We start from the raw sequence: 24,574 nt of genomic DNA on the forward strand, positions 1-24,574 counted from the left end.
AGGAGTTGTTGTTAGAGAGAGAAACATGCACTCGGAGAATGGTAGTCGAAAAAAAATGGTATTTAATGTGAAAAATAATCAGTAAAGTAATCAAACTTGCACTTTTGTTGTTGTTGTTGTCCTCAAACATGATCTGGCTTTTATGATTCTTTGGAGCGGTTCAAAACTCGGGTTATAGATTGTCCACCCCTGTATCTATCTGGAATACGTGGATCGGCTGAATCGGTACGAATTCGTCAAAATGATCATTAAAATACTAGTATTGGGTGATCGTGGGGAGATCCGGATCACCCACTTGGTGGTTTCAATCTGGGTTTGCGATTTTCGATCCACATTATTGGGTTTTAAAATGAAAAAATATTTACAGAGACCATTTACCTTAGGATACGGTTTTCATGCGGCCTAGCCTGCACATGTAAAAATATGGGCTTCTTAATAAATTTATTTTTGAGATGGATTTTAAGACTTAAATGACATGTAATCCCTAACATGGAGATCATGAATACAAAAAAATAAATAAATTTAAAAAATTAAAAATAATAATTCTAGTACCATTATCACTTTCACTGCCAAACTACTTTCCCTCTGCTGTTATGTCATGGGCCATAGATTACCATTTATTTTCTCGTACCATTATCACTTTCACTGTCTCACCTCACATGTCTCTCTATAACTTATGCTCTCTCCAAGACATCGCCCTGTTTAATTAGCATCCCACACAGTCAAACAAGTTTTTATTATTTTTAGGCCTTACTCAAACTCTTACCGCACAAAGCATATCAAATGTCAAATTATTTCATGTTTCTGTCGGAGCATTTTGTGTATTTACTTCCCCAATAAAACCAGATTTAGGATATTTTTTTAGATCCTTAAAACTGGGGACGTGAACTCTTCAAACCCAATACTCATCTCAATTAAAAGAATTCCAAAGTGAATTCTTTATTGACTTGAAGAGAAGTAATATCTAGAGATTTACAAGACTATCTAATATTCTGACTCTGATATTTATGTGTTAGAAAATTTAAGATTCAATTTTTTTTTTTCTTTTGAAAATAATTGCTTGGTGATTCTTAAGTGGTTCTTAAAATTTTGAATTGAAAAAAATACCCTCTCAAGTTGTTTTCTGAATGCGTGAGTACGAGTACAGTGTGATCCTGTGGGAGCATCATAGACGTCCTCATTTAACATTAACATTTATTTCTCACTTCAATATTCATTCATAAGTGGCGTGTCACGTGCAAGCAGTCACCCACCGCCCATATTTTAATTTGTTTATAGATAAATTAACGATGAAAATATAGAACTATTTTTTAAGCTTTAATCTTTACAAATAAAAATGGAAATATATTTTAAAACTACCGAACAAATTTTCAATATTAAAACTACATTTCTCAACACTTTTTGAAATTAGGTTTTAATTCGATTGTTAGAGCCTAGGCTCTATACAAACCGAGCCCTTTATTTATTTGTTCGATTTGACCGCAATAAAATAATTGCTTTAATTTTATTTTATTTAACTTTAAGAAAAATATTTGCTTATTTGACAGACTAGCTTTGGGCACGTGTCAAGTACAATTAGGTGGGCCTCTACCTTCTCTTTTTCTATTATTAAATTAAGGAAGATTGTTTCATATGGGCTGCATTTCTATATATGCGGTCCAAAAAGTGTAAAGCATCCATCTTTAAAACGGATGTAAGAATGTTAATGGTCTAAATGTTTTTTTATTAAATTGTTTTTTTTAGTTTTTAAAATTTATTTATTTTTTCGTATTCGTGATCTCCACGTAAGAGATTAGTGTCTTTAAAAATTTAGTCCTAAAATTCGTCTCAAATATAGATTTATTAAGAGGCCCACATTTCTATATGTGCGAGTTTGGCCGCATATAAACCGGGTCCTTAAATCAATGAGAAAATTACATAAATATCCGTTATATTTTGTATTATTATGGATCTACTAAACAGTTTCCGTGATTACATGTATGTCAGTTTTTTACCTTTTATAAAGTAAATTTTTTTAAAAAAATACGATTTTACCCTTTTTCGGATGTTGAATAACCGAATTCGAGGGTTTTTTGGATATTCAACATCCAAAAATAGGCCGAAAGTTTAACGTTCAAAATCCCATTTTCGGGTGTTGAACATCCGAATTGAAAGGTTATATCGATACATTGTATTCCTTGTGAAAATGATTTCAAACGTTGGACATCCGAAAAACCTTTCAATTCAGATGTTCAATACCCGAAAATGGGAATGTTAAACTTTCGGCCTATTTTCGGATGATGAACATCCGAAAAACCCTTCAATTCGGTTATTCAACATCCGAAAAAAAGTAAACTCGTATTTTTTTAAAAAGTGCATTATAAAAAGTAAAAAACGAACATAAATGTAATAACGAAAACTATTTGGTACATTCTTAATAACACAAAATATAACGGAAATGTATGTAATTTTCTCTAAATTAATTATATTCATGAACTTTTCGTACTCTTGATGCACGTGTCAATGTAAAATTCAATTCGTGATTAACACAAAAAACAAACTTGAATTACAATTTTCGATCTTATGACATTGCTCTTAATTATGAATTATAAAAAATTTAGATGGCAATATATATATTTTTTAAAATTTAATGTTGAGTATATTAACAAAGAAAAAAGTTTATATAAGGTTGCAACCTTAAAATGTAGAAATAAAGGTGCACCTAAAAAACCGATTATAAGAGGTTGTATGGATGTTAAAAAACCTTCTAATTGATCACTTTGACATCGAGATGAATGAAAAAAAAAAAAGATTTCGAGTCCGTGAAATAGTGTATCTTGTAACACATTATCTATACCATCCATTTTCAAGATTTTTATGTGCTTATAATTAGATATAAGTTTAACCATTTTTAGAGTTCAAAAGTTTATAATTAGATATCAAAATAAATTCTCAAGCCATCTTATGAATTTTCTATATCCAAAGTACATTTATGATAAATTTTAGAAGTGCACCTTAATTGGGGATTTTTTAAGATTGCAACCTTATGCCACACCCTTAGAAAAACAACATATGCAAGTGTACACTGGCAAAACCTATCTGTCGTATTTCATAGAATTAAAAAATATCATGAATAATTTATATTTTACAAACATGTGCCTTTTATTAAGGAGGAAAAATTGCAGATAACTCTCGATTTAGTATTTTTTAGACAACCTCCTCCCAATCAAATTTTTTTTTAGCAACCTCTCCGTATTCAGTGTGACGTTAGAAAATTGTGTTTTGGGGTAAAGGTTGTAGACAACCTCCTCCTAATCAATTTTTTTTTGACAACCTCCCTTTATTCGGTGTGACGCTAGAAAATTATGTTTTGAGGTAAAAGTTGTGAACAAATTTAATTGAGAAAGATCGTCTAAAAAGTCCTAAGTTGGGGACATTTATAATTTTCTTATTAATAATGCATTTTGTAGATAAATTTCATTTTATTATTTATTTATTTATTAACATGTAAATTACCCATATTTTGATGTACGGTGAAGATTACCCGCGTGCCCAGCGAAATCTCGCGGAAACTTTTCTCCATAGCGCCACGTGCGAAATCATTAAAACACCGGCACCTCTTAACCCAACCCAGGTAACTAATTAACCGCGGTTGTTTAATCCCAACCCACCCCTCGTATAAAGAAGCCATGGTTCATTGCCATCAGTTTTTTGTGGTTCAACAACTGGCTTTTTCTCCTTTCCAAAGGTTCTTTTTGGGAGTTGCAGGTTTTAAGGAAACCCTAAAATTCTCTCTCGAACTTCCACTAAAGAAGGTTGCTTTTGTTTCTAGGATAAAGTTATAGCTTGGTTATGCTATCTTCTTAGGTTAAAGATATGGGGATGAGAGGGCTGAAGCTCTGTTGAAATTCTAGGTTTGAGGAATAGAGGTTGAAGCTCTGTGAGAAACTTGATTTCTGAGGTTAGGATCTGAGAGAGAGAGAGAGAGGTATCAGAGGGTTAGATGTCAAAGGAGAAGCTCAATTTGGTGGTTAGGGATCTGGAGAGAGGTGGGGGTCACTATTGGGGAACTGAGTCATTGGGTTTGAAAGTTAGGGTTAGGGATCTGTAAAGGGAAGGTCGGTTGGTTTCATGGAGGCCTTGTCTCATAGCTGGTGTTGATGTTTTGTTTAAGGGATCTGAGAACAAGGAGTAGTGTTGAGGGATTTGGTGGGTTTGGGCGTTTTGCTTTGTTTGTTGTCGAAAAGGTTGGGTTTTTTGGTTTGAATGAGCGTGGAGATTCTGGGTCTTGTTCAATTGGGAAATGGGGAGTTTCAGGCCTTTCCGGAGCTGGTTTCATGGGGCTAGGATTTGAAGGTCTGTTTTAAAGATCTGCAATTTCTAAAGGAAAATCAAGGGCTTGTATGTTTATTGAATCTGTTGCATTCAATAGTTAGTGGTGTCTTCCAAGTGGTATTAGTATGAGGATTTCTATAATTGATTAGAAAGGAAGAGAAAGAGAAATTACAGCCGAGGCGATTGTGAGGATGTGATTTTAGTCCAATGACCCTTGCAAAAGAACCAAAATTTATTGTTTTAGCACTTGAAGAATGCTATAGTGCTAGTTAGTTAGAAAAAATCAAGGGAGTGAGCAGGCAAATCAATTATCTTTGCAGATTCAGGGTCTGGATAACCAATTGCATCCTAGAAAAATCATAGAAAAAGAGGAACTTTTGATACTTGGGTGTTGAGAAATCAGCTGAAAGAGGTATTTTTTATGCCTGGGTTTTAAGAAATATTCTGAAATTTTTCTCAAACTGAGCAGAAGTCAAAGGTGCGTGTTTGTTTTTCTGGGTTTCATGCCTGCTCATTGCCAAGAAAGCACATATTTAGCTCAGATATATGTAATCTGGTTGAAGAGATTGTACCCACAAGCAAAGCATTTTTTGCTATTATGGCCCATGCTGTTCCTTTAACAAGTTGTTGGCCAAGTCACATCTTTTTGGAAGTGATGAATTGCCAACATTTGGAAGAATAATCTTTGAAGGTTAGTACCTTTCCTTTTAGATGCCGTATATTTTGTTCATGATGTTTTCATGTCCTTTTATTAGTATCTGAATTGTGTTATAACCTTTTGTTTATTAATAGAGGTTATATATTTAACTCTGTACATTTTCTTCTAAAGACATCTCAAATTGAAATACAATTCATAACCGATAACAGTGTAGTATGAGCCAGCAATGTCTTTTGCTTTTTATGCACATACTTTCAAAAAGTCAGAACACTGAAATCTTTCTGTTGTAGCCCTTTTTTTTAACCATTAAAAAAGATGTCATTTCTTCACTGTTGCGGTGATATAGCATCCCATTTCCCGATTATGTACACATATATAAGATATTGGAATTTGAAAAAGGCAAAAAGGATATTGATTTTTTTTGGTGATATTTTCAGTGTGAAATTTCTTGAAATGGAGAACTATGGTAAGTTTTGGAAAGATGAGGATAGGGCCATGGTGGAAGCTGTTCTGGGGCCCCAAGCATTCGAGTACCTGACAACTAGCAACAATGTCTTATCTGAGGGAGTTCTAACCTCCATTAGTGATGGCAGTTTGCAGCAAAAGCTGTGCGATTTAGTGGAGAAATCGACCCCTTCAATTAACTGGACCTATGCCATCTTTTGGCAATTCTCTCGATCAAAAACCAATGATCTTGTTCTGGGGTGGGGCGATGGCTATTGCCGAGAACCAAAGGAAGGAGAAGGAGAAGAAGGACCAATCAACCGACCCGATCAGAAAATGCGAAAGAGGGTGTTACAAAGGCTTCACACTTTTTTCGGGGGTTCAGAAGAGGACAACTATGCAGTGGGTTTGGACAAAATTTCTGATACAGAGATGTTTTACCTTACTTCCATGTATTACTCGTTTCCTCGTGGGGTTGGGCTGCCTGGTAAAGCCTTAACAGCTGGAAAACCCATCTGGATTAGTGACCCAGAGAGTTGTTTTGCTCATTACTCTTCGAGGTCATATCTTGCTAAATGTGCAGGTTTCAAAACCCTTGTTTGCTTTCCTATTGAAACTGGGGTTTTAGAGCTTGGTTCAGTGAACTCAATTCCTGAATACCAAAGTATATTACATGAAATCAGGTCTATATTGACGGGTGTCTATTCTTCTAATCCCCAAGCCTCAGCTTCATACCCAAAAATTTTTGGGCATGACTTAAGGTTAGGAAGAGACAAATTGCAACACACTGGTAATGAACTGTTAGCGGCTAAGGTGGAAGAAAAGGAATATCCCAATGTTTTGGGTCCCCCACAAGAGAGAGTCTCTCTTCCAATGATGGGAGGTAAGAAAGAGATGAGTTGGAACCAAGTTCATAATGTTGACTCAGGAGAGATCTATAAGCCCCAAGCTTTTCAGAAACATGGGGGTGGTATTCTGATCACTAACAGTGAAAATGTTTATGGCAAGTATTCTAATGGTGGAAACAGTGTGGGAGATAACAATAGAACAAAGTTGTTTCCTCAACAAAGGCAGATTGACTTTACAGGAGCTTCGCGAAGTCCTGTATTGATGCCTGTGAACCATCATATGGGGGCCCTGGAATCAGAGCTCTCTGATAAAGAAGAGAGAGCACCTCAGGCTGATGAGAGGAGACCAAGAAAGAGAGGAAGAAAGCCAGCAAATGGAAGAGAGGAGCCTCTGAATCACGTTGAAGCAGAGCGCCAGAGGAGAGAGAAGCTTAACCAGCGGTTCTATGCTTTGAGAGCTGTGGTTCCAAATATCTCTAAGATGGATAAGGCCTCTTTGCTTGGAGATGCCATTAGTTACATAACAGACCTACAGAAGAAGCTCAGAGACATGGAGGCTGAGAAAGAGAAGCAAGCCAGCTCTTCAGAAGCCAAAGCAGCTGATGATCAGAAGCTAGGTTTGGTTCCTGAGATTGATATTCAAACAGTGAACGAGGAGTTGATCATTTGTTTGAGCTGCCCATTGGATGAGCACCCAATTGCTAAAGTTGTCGAGACACTTCGAGAAATGCAGGTTACAGTGCAAGAATCTAGGGTTTGCACAAGAGAAGACTCAGTTCTCCATACTTTTGTGATCAAGCCCCATGTAGGAACAGAGCAGTTGTTAAAAGGGAAGTTGAATGCTGCACTCTCTAGATGACCCACGTCATGGGCTACGAGCTAACACTAAAGCCATTAACTGCCTGGTATGAATACTTAAGACTCTTTTGATCTTTGTATCAAGGTGCATTTAGTTATGGTAATTTTTGGATTATAGTGTATATCCATGCCCTTTGCACCATATAGGGACAGAGGCGCACAATTAGTGAACGGTGAAAGAAGGTGCACAATGTTTTTTTTTTTTAGAGTATTAAGTACAATCTTGTCCTCATTTTGTTTTAGTGAAATGAGCTTCTTTGTAGCGTTTTAAGTGTAGGTTAAAATATGGATAGTTCTAATCCACGATCACAAGCTCATTCAAAACCTCATTTTTCTTTTTTATACATGAGGAGAACTACTGTTCTTGCAGTTTTTTTGATGGGCCCATGGGCACCGTCAAAAACAGTCTCCCTGTTATAAGAAATGTAATGGACATGTCTAATGGATTTTTTTCTTTCTTTTATTTATTATGGTTGTAAATGCTGATCATATGTATTAAACGTGGCTTTTGGATGGATGAGTGATGGTTTCATATTGTGGTTTGTGGATGGGGCAGCAGACTGGCTTGTCTTTTTAAATCTGTTATTTGTCCGCCCCTTCTCATGCTATGTATTATATCATTTTCTTCTGCGCCCCAGCTTGATCATATTCTTCCAAGTTGTGTTTTGATTAAAACTGGATCATTAGGACTAGTTTTACTTGGGTAAAGAAAGAAAGAATGCACGAGGGAAAAACAAATGCACGAGGGAAAAACAAAGGCATGAGGGTAAGGAAGAAGGAAACATCTGGGTTGGATTCTTTATCAAAAAAAAACATCTGGGTTGGATTCTTTATCAGAAAAAAACATCTGGGTTGGGTATTTTCACTATAAGGTGCAACTAACATTGAGGGTATAATATTTTATCTACATTAAGATTTTTGAGTTAGATTCTTTTCGTGGTAATTGAGATGGTTAGGAGACAGTGTAGAGGGATCCTTGAAAATGGAGAGAAAGAGAGAGAGAGAGAGAGAGAATGTTTAGAGTTTACTCCCTTTCATGATAAGTTGTTATATGATGTCTCTATCATTCATTTGCTCTGATTTGCACTATTTTACCAATTGTAAAGTTGACTGGGTGTACATAGTATAGTATAAGAGAGAGCACCCCTACGAAGAGATAAAAAGCAAAGACAGAGCACATGTATTTTGTGGTTTAGTAGCTGTGGTTCCTTAAGAGATTGGTATAGTCATATTGTAGCCTTGATGGTCTTTGCACTTTGGGTATATTAATTTGACTATTTAGCGCTAACCAATTTAGACTAAAGAATTTGTATTGTATTAGGCCTAGGCTTTACATAAAGGTCAAAGTTACACCTCAAATCAGTGAAACAATGACACTATGATAAAATAAAAATCCATTTCTGCCCCTGATTCTGATATTTGAACTCCAAATATTTTGCAGATCTAACTTATCTATAAATTCTTGCAATGGACATCTAGATAATGTATGGGTTAGAAGATGCACTATTTCAAAGACTTGAAACCATTTTTTTTTTTTTTAGGGCTTGAAATCCTTTTTTGTTTTTTCATCACTAAGGGCTTTCTGATGCCCTACATACATTTCTCACCAGGATTTTGACGTGCAACTCTTGTTTTTCACTGAAAAGCCTAGGTTTTATATTAATTTGTTTCTTCCTTGATTGTAGTAGTACCCGTTTTTGAACACAACATGAACTTGTTATGATGTACTTCCCCACCCTGCCTCTCTCTTCGCCCCAAGCTTACCTGGTCAGGTCCTTGTCAGTTGGACCCAACCAGATCCACCGGGTCCACGCTAACTGGGTTGTCCCAACATGATATGCAACCTTAGTGCACGTACCCATGGACCTTGTCAAGTCTTGGTTCAGTGGACGCAGACCAGACCTGCTTGGTCCACACTTGGACCCAGCCTGATCCGATTTGCATCCCAGAGTACGCTTGCATGTGTAGTCACAAGAAAAACAAAAAAAGGAAGAAAAACAAAAAAGGAAGACAAGGATAATAAGACTATAAGAGAAACTATCTTCAGAGTTTCCATTTCTTGTCGATTCAATAAAAGGAGGCTGGAAATTTGATTCTTATCGAAGTACATAAATACTGATCAGAAGTTGAAAACAGTCCAACGTTCCACATTTTCACGGCCATTGCTTCATTCTATAGTTGGGCAGAATGTTCTCCCTCTCCTTTATCTAAACAGATCACAGTCTCCATCTTTTATGAGGATCTTCTCTTTCATTGATCATAGAGGGTTATTGCATCCTCGGTGAACAAGTCCAGCAGTGCCAACGCCTGAAAAAAGAAAATACAATATTTGCGTAATTGCCGTGGATTTTTTTGGGGTTTTGGGTGGGGGAGAGAGATTCGGATGGTAAAAAAACGTGTTACAAAAACCAAAAAAAAATATATATATATATATTTAAAAATAAAAAATACAAAAAATCTAAGAAAAATTTAAAACAAAAAATACAAAAAAAATCTAAATTTAAAAACAAAAAATTACAAAAACAATCTAACTAAAATGGAAAAATGTAAAAATAAGTATTAATAGCCAATACACTTTTCAATCTTTACAAAATGATTGAAAATCATTACAAAACACAGTACAAACAAATCTCTTATTTTTTGAAATTTTATATAAATTTTTTAAAATACCTAGACTTGCTGGTTCTGATCTAACCGGCCATTTCTGATTATATTGCATTCACTGATGGGAAGAGACATGGGATTTCTTCGATGTGGGCAGGGAGAGAGAGAGAGAGAGAGAGAGAGAGAGAGAGAGGGGGGGGGGGGGAGGCCATTTCTGATTATATTGCATTCACTGATGGGGAGAGACATAGGATTTCTTCGATGTGGGGAGAGAGAGAGAGGGAGGGAGAGAGAGAGAGGGAGGGAGAGATAAACCTCTTTGATGGAGAGCTGCAACCTGAACTTTGGGCCATCGTAATGGTGCAGGACGGGCCTGAAGGCATCTTCTGTCAGAGGCCTGCACCGTCTCTTCACCCTGATTCTCACCTACGCAGCATTTTCATCAAGTGTCTTACTCATTTCTCAGCTATTTTAGAATGAGAAATCCCCATTTGGTTTTGCTAAAACTTAGCATAATAACAATAGGTGTAACTTAGTGGTGACCTATATCTGGATTGCCGGATTCAGATCAGGATTGGTAGGTGGGGGATTCCCGGTTGAGGAACCTCAGAAATGTTCTGATTCTACCAGTTTCGTATTTTTTTTGTTAAATCTTTGTAGTATGTAGTCGATCTGACTCAGCAATCACACAAGAATTACTAGAAATCGGAGTCTCAGGAATTAAAGGCTCGATTTGGATTTTTGAAACAATGATAATGAATACCTGTGCTGGAAACCTGGACTCTCCTTTGCATTTCTTGTCCTCCCATGCTGTGGGATCTATGTTGGACCCTCCAAAGCTATCAGCCTGTGTCAATTATCATCAACATAGTTTTTGAGAGAGAGAGAGAGGGGGTGGGGAGAGGGATTCATTGACATTCTTCTTTTAATGGCTAGAGCTTTGTGGTTGAGAAAAAGAGGGGACCTGAAAGACACCATGGAGTTGGTGGGAGGTGTAGTTGTAGAGGAAGAGTGGTAATCCTGGAGTTATTTCCCTCACTGAGTCCTTGTATCTCTGTGGCAACCCTGCACCATTAACCAATCATCCTTTTTAACACCTCGAAGAGAGAGAGAGACGTACATTGAGCGGATCTATGTAATACTTCAAACTTTTGAAAATCGATGGTTTAGATAACGTGTTATAAGGTCACTATTTAAAATTTGATATTTTTTTTATTTTTAATTCATCCATACGTCTCAAGATTGAGAAGATCAATTATGGGGTTTTTTAATATAAAAAAATTTTTTTCTGTGGATTTTTTAGGTGCACAATACTTCTACCATATAAGGTTGCTAACCCTGTGAGAGAGTGTTTTGCCCACTAAAAGAGAGAGTTTCTCTTAAAGGGAGAGAGTGTGTTTTGCTCATTAAAAGAGAGTCCCTTAAAGAGAGAGAGAGAGAGAGTGTGTGTGTTTTGAACCCAACAAAAAGGGCAAATGGTTGATCCAACTCAAGGAAAAGTGAGATATCCTCCATATGTTCTGCACAACAAGAAAGGAGAGATATAGACTTGGCCATTAATGGAGAGAGAGAGAGAGAGAGAGAGAGAGAGAGAGAGATGACCAAAGAGGTGGCGCCTGAGGTCCTCTTGCATGGTATCATTGTTGCACACAAAAATGTAGCCCCCCAACCTCTCACTCCTCGGCAGCATCTCTGAAGCAGGCAATGTCTTATTGTTGTATCTCTTCTCACAATACCCCCCAATGTTACCATTTTGCCCCGAATTCCAAATGTTGCAAGTGTTTAGAGAGATGTAGTCCTCCATTTTCTCACTCTTCTGCGAATTCATGGTGTAGGATAAATTACTGTTTTGCCCCTGTTCCGTGCTCGACTTCTCAGTCAGAGCGAGCTTCGTCATTGCGATGCTCCAGTTCTGCTCTTCCTTCTCAGCCAACTGCATTGGCGGCCATAAGGTGTAATTCGATCCCATTTTCACCCTCTATATTTTCTTCTTTTCTCTTCCCTTTTTTCACTTGGGTTGGTGGTGCTGGGGGCGGAGGGGTGGGGGGAGTAATAAAAACAAGTTCTGTGAAAGAAAGGAAGGTTAGTTGTTTTAGAGAGAGATAGAGAGCACAAATCAAGAGAACTACACAAAGTTTAAAGAATTCAGTGTAGAATCTAAAAGACTAAGAGAGAGAGAGCTTGAATCAACAGAACTACGTGAATTCTAAAGAACTCAGTGTAGATCTTACGTACAGCTGCAAAAACCTCAAAATCCAGAGAAACCCATGTCGTGCTCATAAAACTATCCTATAAACATCAGAGAGAGAGAGAGAGAGAGAGAGTGCTTGAATCAACAGAACTACGTGAACTAGATTTTACATATAACTGCAAAAACCTCAAAATCCAGAGACACCCATTTCAAACTCATAAAACTATCCTATAAACCAGAGAATGAGAGAGAGAGACCTGGTGAGCAGCAGAAGGGGAGAATGCAGTGGGCTCTGCTGTTCGCTTCGAGTTAACTTTTGTGTCTCTATGTAGGCATTCCCTCTATTTACAAACGCTTCTCTTACTGGCTGCTTCGCATTCCTTTACTCTGCATTCATTCCTTGTATTTATTTGAAATCTCTCTCTCTCTCTTTCTCTATTTGTTCCCTCTAAATTTATTCAAACAATAATGTCCTCTGTCCTCATCCTTCACTATTTGAAAGATTTGAATTAAAGAGTTTTCTCTCTCTACATTCAATATCGATATATTCATTTGAAATTTTGAATCAAAAGGTTCAATCAATACTGTTTTTTTCTCTCTCTCTCTCTACCCATTTGAATTGAGTTGTGCGCCAAATTTATCCAGCTGCATTGCAACTACTGCAAATTTCGAATTTCAAGGGTTGAATTTTATGGATATTCTCTCCATGATACTATACTGAATTTCAGTTATACCCATTTAATGAACTTGCCAAAAAAGAATCCTGTTGTGGGAGACAGGACAACCGTTGTGCGAGACTGAGATTTAAGGGGTAGACCCCATATGTGTCCAAACATTGGACCTAGTGGGCCAGGTCCGAATCCAAGTAATATTTTTTGGATCTCAATGGACGATATATATACGAGTAATGATACTATGAGACCCTCACATACCCATGTGTGTAGAACTCTAAAAGATCACTATTAAATTTGGCACAGATCTCTAAAAATGTGTGATAACTTTTTAGAGATCTGCGTCAAAATTTAATAGTGATTCTTTGGAGTCCTGCACACATGGGTGTGGGAGGGTCTTATAGGATCATTAATATATACATATATATATATAGAAAGATGCTAAGGTGAGCCCAACGGTCCAGATTGAATCTGGGCCGATCTGACGATCATGAATATCCGGTAGTATTTGAACTTTAATTTTTTTTCTACAAATCCAAATCACTTGAAATTTGGAGCGTGTGTATATAAAAAATAGGTGAATTTTTCAAACATATCAAAAAAATATTTTACATGAAATAAATTGATCAAAATACCCTCGAAATGTTTCGGAGGTATTTTGGTCAATGTGTTTTCACGATTTTTTTTTATATATATTTTTATTAGGTACGGCTTGATGAGAAGAACGCACGCTTAAAATTTCAAGTGATTTAGATTTGTAGAAAAAAAATTTAAAATTCAAACACTATCGGACATTTGTGATTGTCATATCGGCTCAGATTCAATTTGAACCGTTGAGCTCATTTTTTTCTGCGAGCTAGTGGGCTCACCTAAGACTGGCTCAGACATTGAGGGCAAGTTCCAATTTGTTAAAAAGGGAAATTTATGCACATATCCTCAGTTTTGTTATTTAAAAAATCTCTAAACTTTCATGTTATTAAAGTCATACTCAATTTTTTGCGAAATCTTTTAAATGATGATATTGCCTCTACTTCAGATTTTGAAAGTATCAAAATCCAAAGTTTAATGCTACTAGTGAAACACTTTTGACAGTAAGACGTGTTGGAGGTTAAGGCTTTCTTTAGAACTTTAGATTCTCAAAATCTGAAGCTCTTTTTGGAATCCAATAAGCCTACACAGGTTTATTAGAGGCCAAGCTTAAATATTTTTTTTTCTTATTGCAATAACTTCAAATTGACAACAAAAAAATATAAAAAATAGGTATGAACATAATATTCACATTTTTAAAAGAATTTTTTTAATAACGATAATTTAAAGGCATATCGTCGAAAACCAGTTTCTTTTTTGGAACGTTATCCAATCCATTGTTTCATGTTCAAATAATACTCCAAAATAAAGCTTTTTTCTAGTTGATGTTGTAGGGGCATACAACACATAGGGATGTCAACAAGCTCGAATTGAAGTAAGGCTGGTCATGCCTGAACCGGACTCGTTAACAACCCTATCAATACCTAAGAAAGGCATTGGGCTTTAGGGGTGGCAATAGTGTTGGATTGACCCACCAAACAAAGTCGACCCGACCAGGTCCAAGTCTAAACCTGATTGGTCGATCTATGTCCATTTGATCTTAGACATGGTACAGTTGGGTCTGGGTCCCAAGACTGTCTAAAACCTTGTTGGATAGTGTCAGTGTACATTTATACATTATCACCATCATTATTATCATTTGAACCTTATCCCAACAATTTAGCCGGCTATATGAATCATGTTCTATCAATGACCATTACCTTCAATCGTATTGTAGGATTCTCGTGAACCCCTTGGCTTGCAGAACCGGAAATCCCAAACACCGGGATTCCACCCAAGATCGTGTACATGATTGACTAAATGCGAAGTAGATGAATACAACTATAAATCGAGTGCGAGAAATAAAGCACACATAAAAAGCATACTAGAACAACACACGATCCCCAACAACTAGAAATCTACTATCACAATGAAGATTACGGTTTCGGTTACAAGAGATAATACCTATCTTTAAACATCGATAAAAGACTATCACCGATCTTCCCTTCTAAACCCGCTCTCCCGACCGAACACTGTCGATCAACATCCTCTTTCCCACAGCGATACCGCTATTGGAAAGATAACTTTGAGAGCAACATAGATACTTTCTCACTTTATAAGTAAAAGTTAACCAACCCAAAACTCATGAGAATACTGCTTCTCTTTAGGAGGCCATGTCTCTATATCTTGAAGACTCATCTCCATATTGGATATCCATTCCCATAACCTCCAAAAAGGTGACCCTGAAAGAATAGGTATTATGCCATCCTTCACTCTCTTATAAAGATATCACTTTCTTACTCCTCAAGAAATCCATTTTTTATATACCCTAATATTTAGAAACAAATATAGATATGGTGATTTAGCTATCACCAAACCCAACACATATAAATCGCCACATCCTTTCTTACTACTTCCATCCATGCCCTTTGGGGCCATTCCCTATCCCTTTTATAGCCTTCCACTTGTACCGTACATATATATGTGACTACTTCCATCCATGCCCTTTGGGGCCATCCCCTATCCCTTTTATAGCCTTCCACTTGTACCGTACATATGTGTGTGCCCCTTTTCAATATTTGAGCTATGTTAAAATAAAAGTAAATATAAATGTGTATTACACTAATAATCTACAACCACCTTTTAACATGTCTATAATCTCATCATATCAGTCACAACATATCATTCTAATGTCAAAAATGAAAACATAAGAATAAAAAGCACAAGATATCAATATAAACGTGCACCACACACATGCCAATAACATAAAGCTATACCCAATCACAATCATGCCAACCCTAGTAGCTTAAAGTACTTGTATTCAACTACGTGTCTAACGACAACCAAACACTATAATAAACGACCTAGAAACAAGATTGACCATGTCCAATGTTATATTCATGTTCTGGTACTTGGCAGCAACAAATACATTGAAATCAAAATTTTGACCAAGTTTGAGCATGTATGTTAACATATCCATGAGATCTAGAAAATCATGGGCTGAGATTTACTATTCACCGATCTTTGAGCGCAACCAAGCCACACGAACCGATCCTTTCAATGTCATAAATGCATCTCTATTGTATGCATCCTTCAAAATTTCCACCAGTTGCACTACTTCGGTTTCAGAAAATCCTTGTAATCCCTGTAGCTCATTTAAGCAACTTCTATAAGAAAAAAGTCCTTCATTACCACATCCAATCATCTTACCTTGAATATGATTTGTGTTTTGCACTTCTATATTTGCTAAGGCATTAGTAGTTCGATGCCCAGCACCCATTCGACTCCTTTTTTTGGGATGACGAGCGGTTACAGGAGTAATAGGCCATTGCGTGTTACTTTGAGAAGCTTCCCCTTCAACTTCATTAACTTCTGGTCCATCATTATCTAAAGCAAGTGACACATGCAATTCTGTTTGGGCGTCTGGAGCCTCTAAGTCTCTTTTGGACTGCTCTTTTTCATCTAGTTGGGTAGTTGACTGCTCAGCTTTGCCTTCTGCACTCATATCTATTAAAAATTGGGGTCAATTTATAAGCAATTCAAATAATAGATAAAATGAAAATAAATTGAAAAGAAACATATATAGCAATATACCTTCGAATATCACTGCAAATTGTTCATAAAGTGGAAAGCACTTGTATCTATACTGTTTCTCTTCGTGGTGCGCCTATACATCATAATAACGTTAGTTGCTCTCAATAGCGTAACATCAATAAAAAGCAATGAAGGTCAAACAAAAACTATACATATAATATTTACCAAGAGATAGCCATTCCAAACATCCTCTGCAGCGGTCACCATATGCATTTGATCGTCCCACTGAAAGCCACTTTGCCCAAGAAGCTTCTTGATCGTCTTATATTGTTTATATAATTGCTTCTTACGACTCTTTAATTGATCGATGGTGAATGTTGTTTTAAATTGTCTGTTAAATTTCACTATCATAATCTTCCATGCTTCTTTATTCCATCTAGTGTCACATTTCCTGCCGGCATTCTGTTGTTCTACAAGTTGTTGTACCAAAAATTCATCGTGCCATGGTGGCCAAGTGGCCTTGTTGCGGTCTTGGGTTCCAGGAGTAGAGGAAGACATAATTCCACCCAAAAATCCACTCTACAATTATAATACGAAAATAAAACTAAATATTATTTCTCCTGTTTATCAGATATGTAAGACCAAATGCACAATGAAAAACAAGAAATTACACAAAGAAATTATGAAAGCTTTAGTTGACAAGGTTTACAATTGGGCCCAACCAAATGAGAATAAATATGGTTATATCCTAATCTAAGGTACCCCTTCTATCTGTTTTCTAAAAAAAAAAAAATTGCTAACATAGAAAAATAGTTATCCAAGTCATAAGCAGGCCAAAGGGCGAGCCATGACCCCTTGCTTGTCTAGAAACCTAACCAGACCCAGGCATGTCACAATTACATCAAAACCAGGTTAACTTAGTCATCATGTCTATGGTCATTCAGTCTTTCTTTTTACAGATACACACAACTCACTTGTCTGGCAAATGTAGGTTGTATCAGTCAAATGATCATTCAATGTTTGTAAAAATATACACAACTTGCTCCTATCGTACTCCAATTACATACTAATTTCAATTGGATGATGAGTTATTATGAGTGTATAAGAAGTTGGTTGGTTTGACTAAGTGGTGGAATAACTGTGGACTACAAAAATATGCGGGCTTTAGTAACACTTTCTGGCAAGAGATTGTTGAAAGGTGTAATATCACGTGAAGGCCATTCAGTTTTTCTTTTTACAGATAAACACAACACACTTTTGTTTCTGGAAAATCTAGGTTGTATCAGTTGAATGATCGTTCAGTGTTTGTAAAGATAAGCACAATTTTCTCCCATTTTACTCCAATTACATACTAATTTCAACTGGATGATGAGTTACTATGAGTGTATAAGAGGTTGGTTGGTTTTACTAAATGGTGGCATAAATGTGGACTACAAAACTATGGGGGTTTTAGTAACAGTTTCTGCCAAGAGATTGTTGCAGGGTGTGATATCATGTGAAGTTCATTAAGTCATAACTTCATCTCGTAATGGGGCCTATAATGTCACAGGAAGTTAATTAAGCCACAACTTGATTAATGTTAAATTAACTCTAAGATGACAATCAGTTACCTAGTTGTTTATATTCTATAATTGAATGTGTGCAAATTGTTTCCACTTTTTTTTTGGGTAGGGTGAATGTTTCCATTGGTTTTAAAATATGAATGAACATGCACTCTTAGAAAACAAAGTGTGTTTGGAACATAATATGGAACTTGTTCATGAACGAAATTTTCAACTACTCGAGTGGCGCTACATGTTTTTTTCTATTTTGCATTATTCTGTTTAGAAATTAGGGCAAGCGATAGGTCAACCAAGATTTTCTGGATGATGTAACTTCCAACCAATCTTATTGTAACTATTTACTTAGATGGCTACCATCGTGGCATACATGTAGACAGTGAAGCAAATATCTGAATTTTGTTCAGAGACCCACTTTTTAGTGAGCCTTTCAAAAACACATTATTTTCTCCATCACTACCTAATGAGAAATGCCAAAGTGCATAGGCTCTAGGCAAACAGGCTGTAACAATCATCAATGTTGCAGCTAACAAAGCTTTGATGGGGGCTAGAAAAAATCAATCTATTTCAAGCAATAGATATAGACTGGGCAACTACATACATGCCAATACCAACCACTATACAGGGATACAAAAATCTTTGCCAATGAAGATCTTCCTGGTTAAGGATCATATCCTTAACTAGATGTTCCATGAATGTTGCTACTCTTGCAAAATAATCATTTAAAACTCTGCCATAAGATACAGAATTTTTGCCTGAGTCTAAATAGCATGGGCACCTGCTGAATTTAAAGTTTCAGCAGTCATACCAATACCAAAGACAACCCCCCAAAGACGCTCTCCCCCCCAACCAAAAAAAAAAACAAACAGAAATCCACAAAAAAAAAAAAAAAAAGACATAGCAACAACAACAAAAACAGCTACTTTAGTTGAGATTTTAAATGCTTCTGCTCATAGTAGATTGGTTGAAAAGGGTCTCGATATTTTCAAATCAATTGAGACTAAATATGTTATATCCTGATCTCAGGTACCCCTTCTAGCTGTTTTCTAAAAATAAAAATGTTGACATATCTTCGTCCCTCCCAAGGATAGATCTGTGAGGCCCCCCTTTTGTGGGGGAGCCAATTTTTGTAAATCCTTTTATAATTAATACAAGTAATACAAGTGAACATTCTCAAAAAAGAATGTTAACATAAAAAAATAGCGGTCCAAATCATAAGCAGGCCAAGGGCATGAACAATGAACCCTTGCTGGTCTAGAAACCTCACCAGACCCAGGCATGGTGCAATTACATCAAAACCAGGTGAACTTAGTCATGTCTTTAGTCATTCAGTTTTCCTTTTTACAGAAAAGGACAACTCACTTTTGTTTCTGGCAAATGTAAGTTGTATCAGTCAAATGATCATTCAGTGTTTGAAAGAGATAAACACAGATTGCTGCTATTTTCAATTGGATCATGAGTTATTATGAGTGTATAAGAGGTTGGTTTCACTAAATGGTAGGGTAAAAGTGGACTACAAAAATAGAGGGTGCTTTGGTAAAACTTTCTGCCAAGAGATTGTTGCAAGGTGTCATATCACAATGTGCCATTAAGTCATAACTTCACAATGTGCCATTTGATTAATGTTACATTAGCTCTAAGATGTCAATCAGTTACCTAGTTGCTTAGATTCTATAAAGCGATCTCTGGTTGAATGTGTGCAAAACCATTTCTATTGGTTGTAAAATATATATAAACATGCAATCTTAGAAAGCAAAGTATTTTTTGGAACATAGCATTGATATGGAACTTGTCCATAAGCGACATTTTCAACTCCTTGAGTGGCTCTTATTTCCTTTTTTTGTTTTGAAAATTTTAGACTATTCTGAGTCTTTAGACATTACGGCAAGCAATAACCATTCAATCCTTTTTTTTGGGAATAATGTAACCACCAACCAATCTTATTGTAACTATTTATGTAAGATGGTTCCATTGTTGCATACAGGTAGACATTGAAGCACATATGTGAATTTTGTTCAAAGATCGACATCCTAGTGCCTTTCAAAACCATATCCTTTTCTCCATCATAGCTAATGAGAAATGCCAAAGTGAGCAGGCTATGGGTAACTAGGCTGTAACAATCATTAATGCTGCAGCCAACAAAGCTTTGATGGGGGCTAGAAAAAATAAGCTATTTCCCAAGCAATAGACATCGAGTGATCAACTATATACATGCCAATACCAACCATTATACAGGGATAGAAAAATCTTCGCCAATGAAGATCTTCCAAGTTAAGGATCATATTCTTGACTAGATGCTCCATGAATGCCACTCTTGCAAAATCATCATTACTCTGCCATAAAACTCAGAATTTGCCCGAGTCTACCTATAATGGGCACCTGCTGATTATTAAAGTTTTCAGCTGTCTTATCAAATATCAACCCAACCCCAACCCTAACCACTTCTCCCACAATTCCAACTGATAGTAAAATGATAAAAGATCAACCAGGCACGATCCAATTAGCCCCCAAATATCCTTACATGCCACAACTCAAGACAAAAAATATATATATTCCCTCCCATTAGTCTTTCTTTCAAAAATCACATTCAAAACCCTAAATTTCAAAGCATGCGATAAATTATTATGACGCTCAGACAATACAATTTACCCCAAAAAAATTTACTCACCCAACAAAAAAGAAAGAAAGAAGAAGCTCATACAATACGGAGATTAAATCCCAAACGACCAATAATTTTATGAATATTCAGCCTTAAAAAGGAAATTAGATCTGATAATTCCCACCGATTAAATCTGTAACAACGATTCTATGCCAAATAAATAGAGTAAAAAGACGATGAAATGGCGCATTGTATGAGTTAGGGCTAGAAGCTCGTATCATGCACGGAAGTGAAAGAGAGAGAGGAGTACCTGAGCTTGGGGATCAGAGAAGAAGCAAGACTGAAAGTCCGTGCTCCATGGAGATGCAACGCTGGTCGAGAGAGAGAGAGATTCCTCAGAATTTTCGGTTTTTTATTCGAAGGGAAAAAGTTTCACAGGGGTGAGGTCTAAACAATCAATTAAGGCGCATTTCAAAAATTCACTAGAACGGGTTGTAGGCGCTTAAAAACTCTCATAAATTCGATCACCATGACCTCATTATGCATGGACATAAAAAAAAAAAAATCTCAAGTGTTGAGAAACAATGCTTATAGGGCTGAGAATTTTTTGGATCGGTTTCTGTTCCACCCAAATCCAGAACTGAATCTAAAAAATATTCATAGGATTAAGATCTAGATCCATATCCGAATCCGATAAGATCCATAATGTTTGGATCTGCATCTGAATCTGAAACTATATATAGAATTTGGATCCAATTAGTTCGACAATCTGATCTAGAATGGGGATTAAGTTTTTAAAAGTAAAATATTATATACAGTATATTAATAAACTAATAAACATATGACATATATAATAATATATATTATAAAAGAATCATATCCGATCCAGATCGGATCCACATGTACCCAGATTTGATGTGAATAGTAATTCAAATCTAAATTTTAGATCCAAATCCAAGTCTTGGATCCATACCTAGATCCGAAAAGGATGTGAAATTCAAGTTCCAGATAGGAACCAGATAAATTCTCAACCCCCGTCAATTTTTAAGAGTTTCTAGTGTTTATGGAGGTGCTCAACCTACACAGTTTTGAATCTTTAATTTTATAATTAAACATGAAAATAAAATTTTAGACCATCATAAAAATTCTTGATACTAAAACAACTTTTTTTGATATTGTTTCAATATATGCCTTGCTTTGATTGTTTAGGGGTATCGGACTCATACAAACCACACGCGTACTAAGGATGTAATGCTTTATATCGCCTATTTCAGTTAAATGGTACATATTTGATATGTCTCATAAGATAATGTAAAAATGTGATGTGTTTTAATATTCAATGAATGTGGTTTGCATAAGGTGTTAACTTTAAATAATCAAAGTGATTGTGTATCTCTAAATTTGGCTAAAAGGCGCATATCCGGTACCAAAAACCCTAACGATGGCCTCAAAATCTATTTTTACCTCTAACGAGCTCAAAAAAAGAAAAAATATCCATAAAATTGACACATTAAAATGTAATGTAAGATGCACATCTAAAATCTTTCGAGAAAGGTTGTTTTGATGTTGAAAAAAAACATCTTATTGATCATCTTGGCATCGAGATGCATAGATAGGGAGAAAAAAGACATTTTAAGTTTTAGAAATAGTACTTCTTACAACACATTATCTTGGCTGTCCATTTTCAAGATTTTTGTGTTTATATATGTACTTGATTTGAACTATTTTTAGAGTAAAAATTTTTATAATTAGAGATATAATTGACTTTCGCAACATCCTAAGATTTTTCGGCACCAACATTGCATCTCATAACAAAGTTTGAAGCTGAGTTTAAGGTGCAACCTTATAAAACCCACCTCTTAAAAGATGGTGTAGATTGAATAGTTTTATAGACACTCAAAATTTTTAAAAACAAATAGTCTAGGTAACGTATTATAAGATGCATTATTTTTAAGAAATGATTTTTTTTTTATATCTATTATCTCAAGGTCAAGATGATAAATTATAAGGCTTTTCAATGTCAAAACAACTTTTTTTTTTAGAATTTTTGAGGTTCACCTTAGTTTTACAATACAAGTCTGACTCCTAATGTAAACTTTTTTTCTATATTGAATTTATACCTTCTAAGCCAAATAGATAGGAAGTACTTTGCATGTTTCGGATTGGTTAAATTATTACATTGTCCTTGTTCACCAAGAACATTGAACAAAGCCAATTTAGATAATAAATTTATACAATAAGACTATTTATTTTTGGTAGAAAGAGATCACAATCATTATTGATTGTTAGATGAGAAATCTGGTGGTTGGGGATATATTATTGATTAGACAAAATATCTAAAATAAAATTACTTGAATATTGTGACAATATTCAATTTTTCAGATTTCACATCCAATGGTTAAAATATGTTTGACCACCTTGTATAAAAAAAGTAATTGCTCTTATAATATACAATCCTTTTTGATAATTTTGAAAATATTGTTTTAAGGAGGTATCCAGTAAAATATAAATTTATAAAAGTAGGTCAATTTTTTTTTAGACAAAAAAAAAAAGAAGGAAAGTAGGTCAACTACCCCCATCTTTTTTTTGTTTTTTGACGACAAGGTCAACCACCATATCCTCCGCCCCAAAACTACTGAAAAAAAGAGGTAATTGTCGTAACCGCCCACACAAATATAGTGAAAGAACATTGGTTTACTTGAATATATTAGTCTTAGGGAAAGAGAATATATATATATATATATAGAGAGAGAGAGAGAGAGAGAGCGGGAAGCATATCTCCCACGGGTTAAAAATGTAGTCAGAATGCTTTTTTGAATCTGAAAATTTGGATCCATTTAAATATCAAAAGATAATTATTTTTTGGAAAAAAATGGATTTTGGGCTCTCGGAAATTTGGACGGTGTTCGTTTCAATTTTGGACAACATGTTTTAAGTTTGATTTTTTTTTCCTTTTAATTTTTTGATGGCATATAGGTAATTGATGTAAGTAAAATTTTGGCTATTTAAAATTTTTTATTTTTTATGGCTTATTTTTTTAAGGAAGTGGGAGGTGGTGTTGAAGGTGGAGTTCAAATCTTCTTCTTTTCTTCTCTTTTCTTTTTTTTTTTTTTTTTTTTTGACATGAGTTTTTTAGGAAAATAAATGGTTTTTTTTTTTTTGGGAAAATGTCTTAGGTTTATCCTTTAATAGGATATGGTTTGGAGTGGTGAGCATAAGTAGAGAAGTCATAATATTATGAACTTAGGATTTAGAAAGAGATTTGGGGGCTCATGTTGGATAAAGAGTTACTAAATTAGGAAGCGATAAAACGTGAATGAGAGAGATATATAAATTTTGGTTTTTTATTTTTATTTTATTTTGTTATTATTATTATTTTTAGTGTATTTAAAAAGGAAGATGTCCCTTTTTGTATAAAGATTATGAATTGAGTAAAGAATTTAGGTATTGAAAAAAAATCTTTACGGTGGGCTCCCTTACAAATCGAGAAAAACGTATAATCTCTCATCTCTTATTTTATCTTTCATTTCATGATGATGATCATCTTTTATTTAAAATCTCCAAAATTTAGGTCAGAATGAAAGAAAGTGGATGGTTATACTAGGGAAATGTATAGACTAATAACTCCAAATAACCTTCAAGAGATGAGGATAAAAAGTTAATCGGTATGATTAAAAGATAAAAGGTTGCTCGAAATGTGAATGGACTTCAACTAACCATTTGGAAAAGGTTTTCTTCATTGGCCATGGACCTTAAGTGAAATGTTTCAAATTATTTTACGAGCTGAGATTAAATTCCAATGGAGCATTGATAAACATTTTTTTACCCTGCCAACCAAAATTTAATAAAGAAAAATAAGATACTTCAAAGGTTACTTATTGTTGGTGCAATGAAATAGGACACCGCTCATATGAATGCTCAAAATATAAGACAGCACAATCATCTGGCATGCGGAAATATCACCTTGGAGCATCAGTGTCCATTACTCTAATTTGTACCACTTTCTCGATCACCGCATGTCATTCCAATGGAGAGTGATGATATTATAGATACATTGTCCCCAACATCCAGACGTCCAATTTAGGTCAAGTGAACCATCGACTGTTTGATCTAGATACGACCCTCAAAAATATTTTGTTTTTAGTTTGTTTCTAAAAATTGTATAAATAGGAAATTTGATACATATCATCTTATCAATAGAATACACCTAAAAAAAATATTACAAATT

General features: G+C 35.4%; 3 protein-coding genes across 5 annotated transcripts; 1 reads left to right on the forward strand and 2 right to left on the reverse strand.

The window, feature by feature from the left end:
• The first annotated feature begins 3,692 nt into the window (after positions 1–3,692).
• On the forward strand, positions 3,693–7,639 carry LOC18427795 (transcription factor MTB1). Its single transcript, XM_006836841.4, has 2 exons — positions 3,693–5,005; positions 5,410–7,639. The coding sequence occupies exon 2, from the start codon at positions 5,426–5,428 to the stop codon at positions 7,121–7,123; it is 1,698 nt and encodes a 565-aa protein (XP_006836904.1). The 5' UTR covers positions 3,693–5,005; positions 5,410–5,425; the 3' UTR covers positions 7,124–7,639.
• A 1,511-nt stretch (positions 7,640–9,150) lies between these two features.
• LOC18427796 (B2 protein) lies at positions 9,151–12,315 on the reverse strand. 2 transcript variants are annotated; one of them, XM_006836842.4, is made up of 6 exons: positions 12,175–12,315; positions 11,329–11,791; positions 10,691–10,791; positions 10,490–10,573; positions 10,042–10,152; positions 9,151–9,429 (listed from the first exon to the last, which is right to left on the reverse strand). In XM_006836842.4, the coding sequence occupies exons 2-6, from the start codon at positions 11,693–11,695 to the stop codon at positions 9,373–9,375; spliced, it is 720 nt and encodes a 239-aa protein (XP_006836905.1). In that variant the 5' UTR covers positions 11,696–11,791; positions 12,175–12,315; the 3' UTR covers positions 9,151–9,372. The 2 variants fall into 2 exon arrangements, with proteins under 2 accessions (XP_006836905.1, XP_088707344.1); XM_088851218.1 differs by having other exon boundaries at positions 11,962–12,315.
• Positions 12,316–15,456: 3,141 nt separating this feature from the next.
• On the reverse strand, positions 15,457–20,873 carry LOC18427797 (uncharacterized). 2 transcript variants are annotated; one of them, XM_006836843.4, is made up of 4 exons: positions 20,657–20,873; positions 16,414–16,767; positions 16,249–16,321; positions 15,457–16,161 (listed from the first exon to the last, which is right to left on the reverse strand). In XM_006836843.4, the coding sequence occupies exons 2-4, from the start codon at positions 16,744–16,746 to the stop codon at positions 15,665–15,667; spliced, it is 903 nt and encodes a 300-aa protein (XP_006836906.1). In that variant the 5' UTR covers positions 16,747–16,767; positions 20,657–20,873; the 3' UTR covers positions 15,457–15,664. The 2 variants fall into 2 exon arrangements, with proteins under 2 accessions (XP_006836906.1, XP_088707343.1); XM_088851217.1 differs by lacking the exon at positions 20,657–20,873 and adding an exon at positions 19,973–20,124.
• Positions 20,874–24,574: the final 3,701 nt, after the last annotated feature.

The sequence above is a fragment of the Amborella trichopoda genome, chromosome 11 (assembly GCF_054954075.1).
Source record: "Amborella trichopoda isolate Santa Cruz 75 chromosome 11, AtrichopodaSantaCruz75HAP2 v2.0, whole genome shotgun sequence".
In the NCBI taxonomy this organism is placed as follows: domain Eukaryota; kingdom Viridiplantae; phylum Streptophyta; class Magnoliopsida; order Amborellales; family Amborellaceae; genus Amborella; species Amborella trichopoda.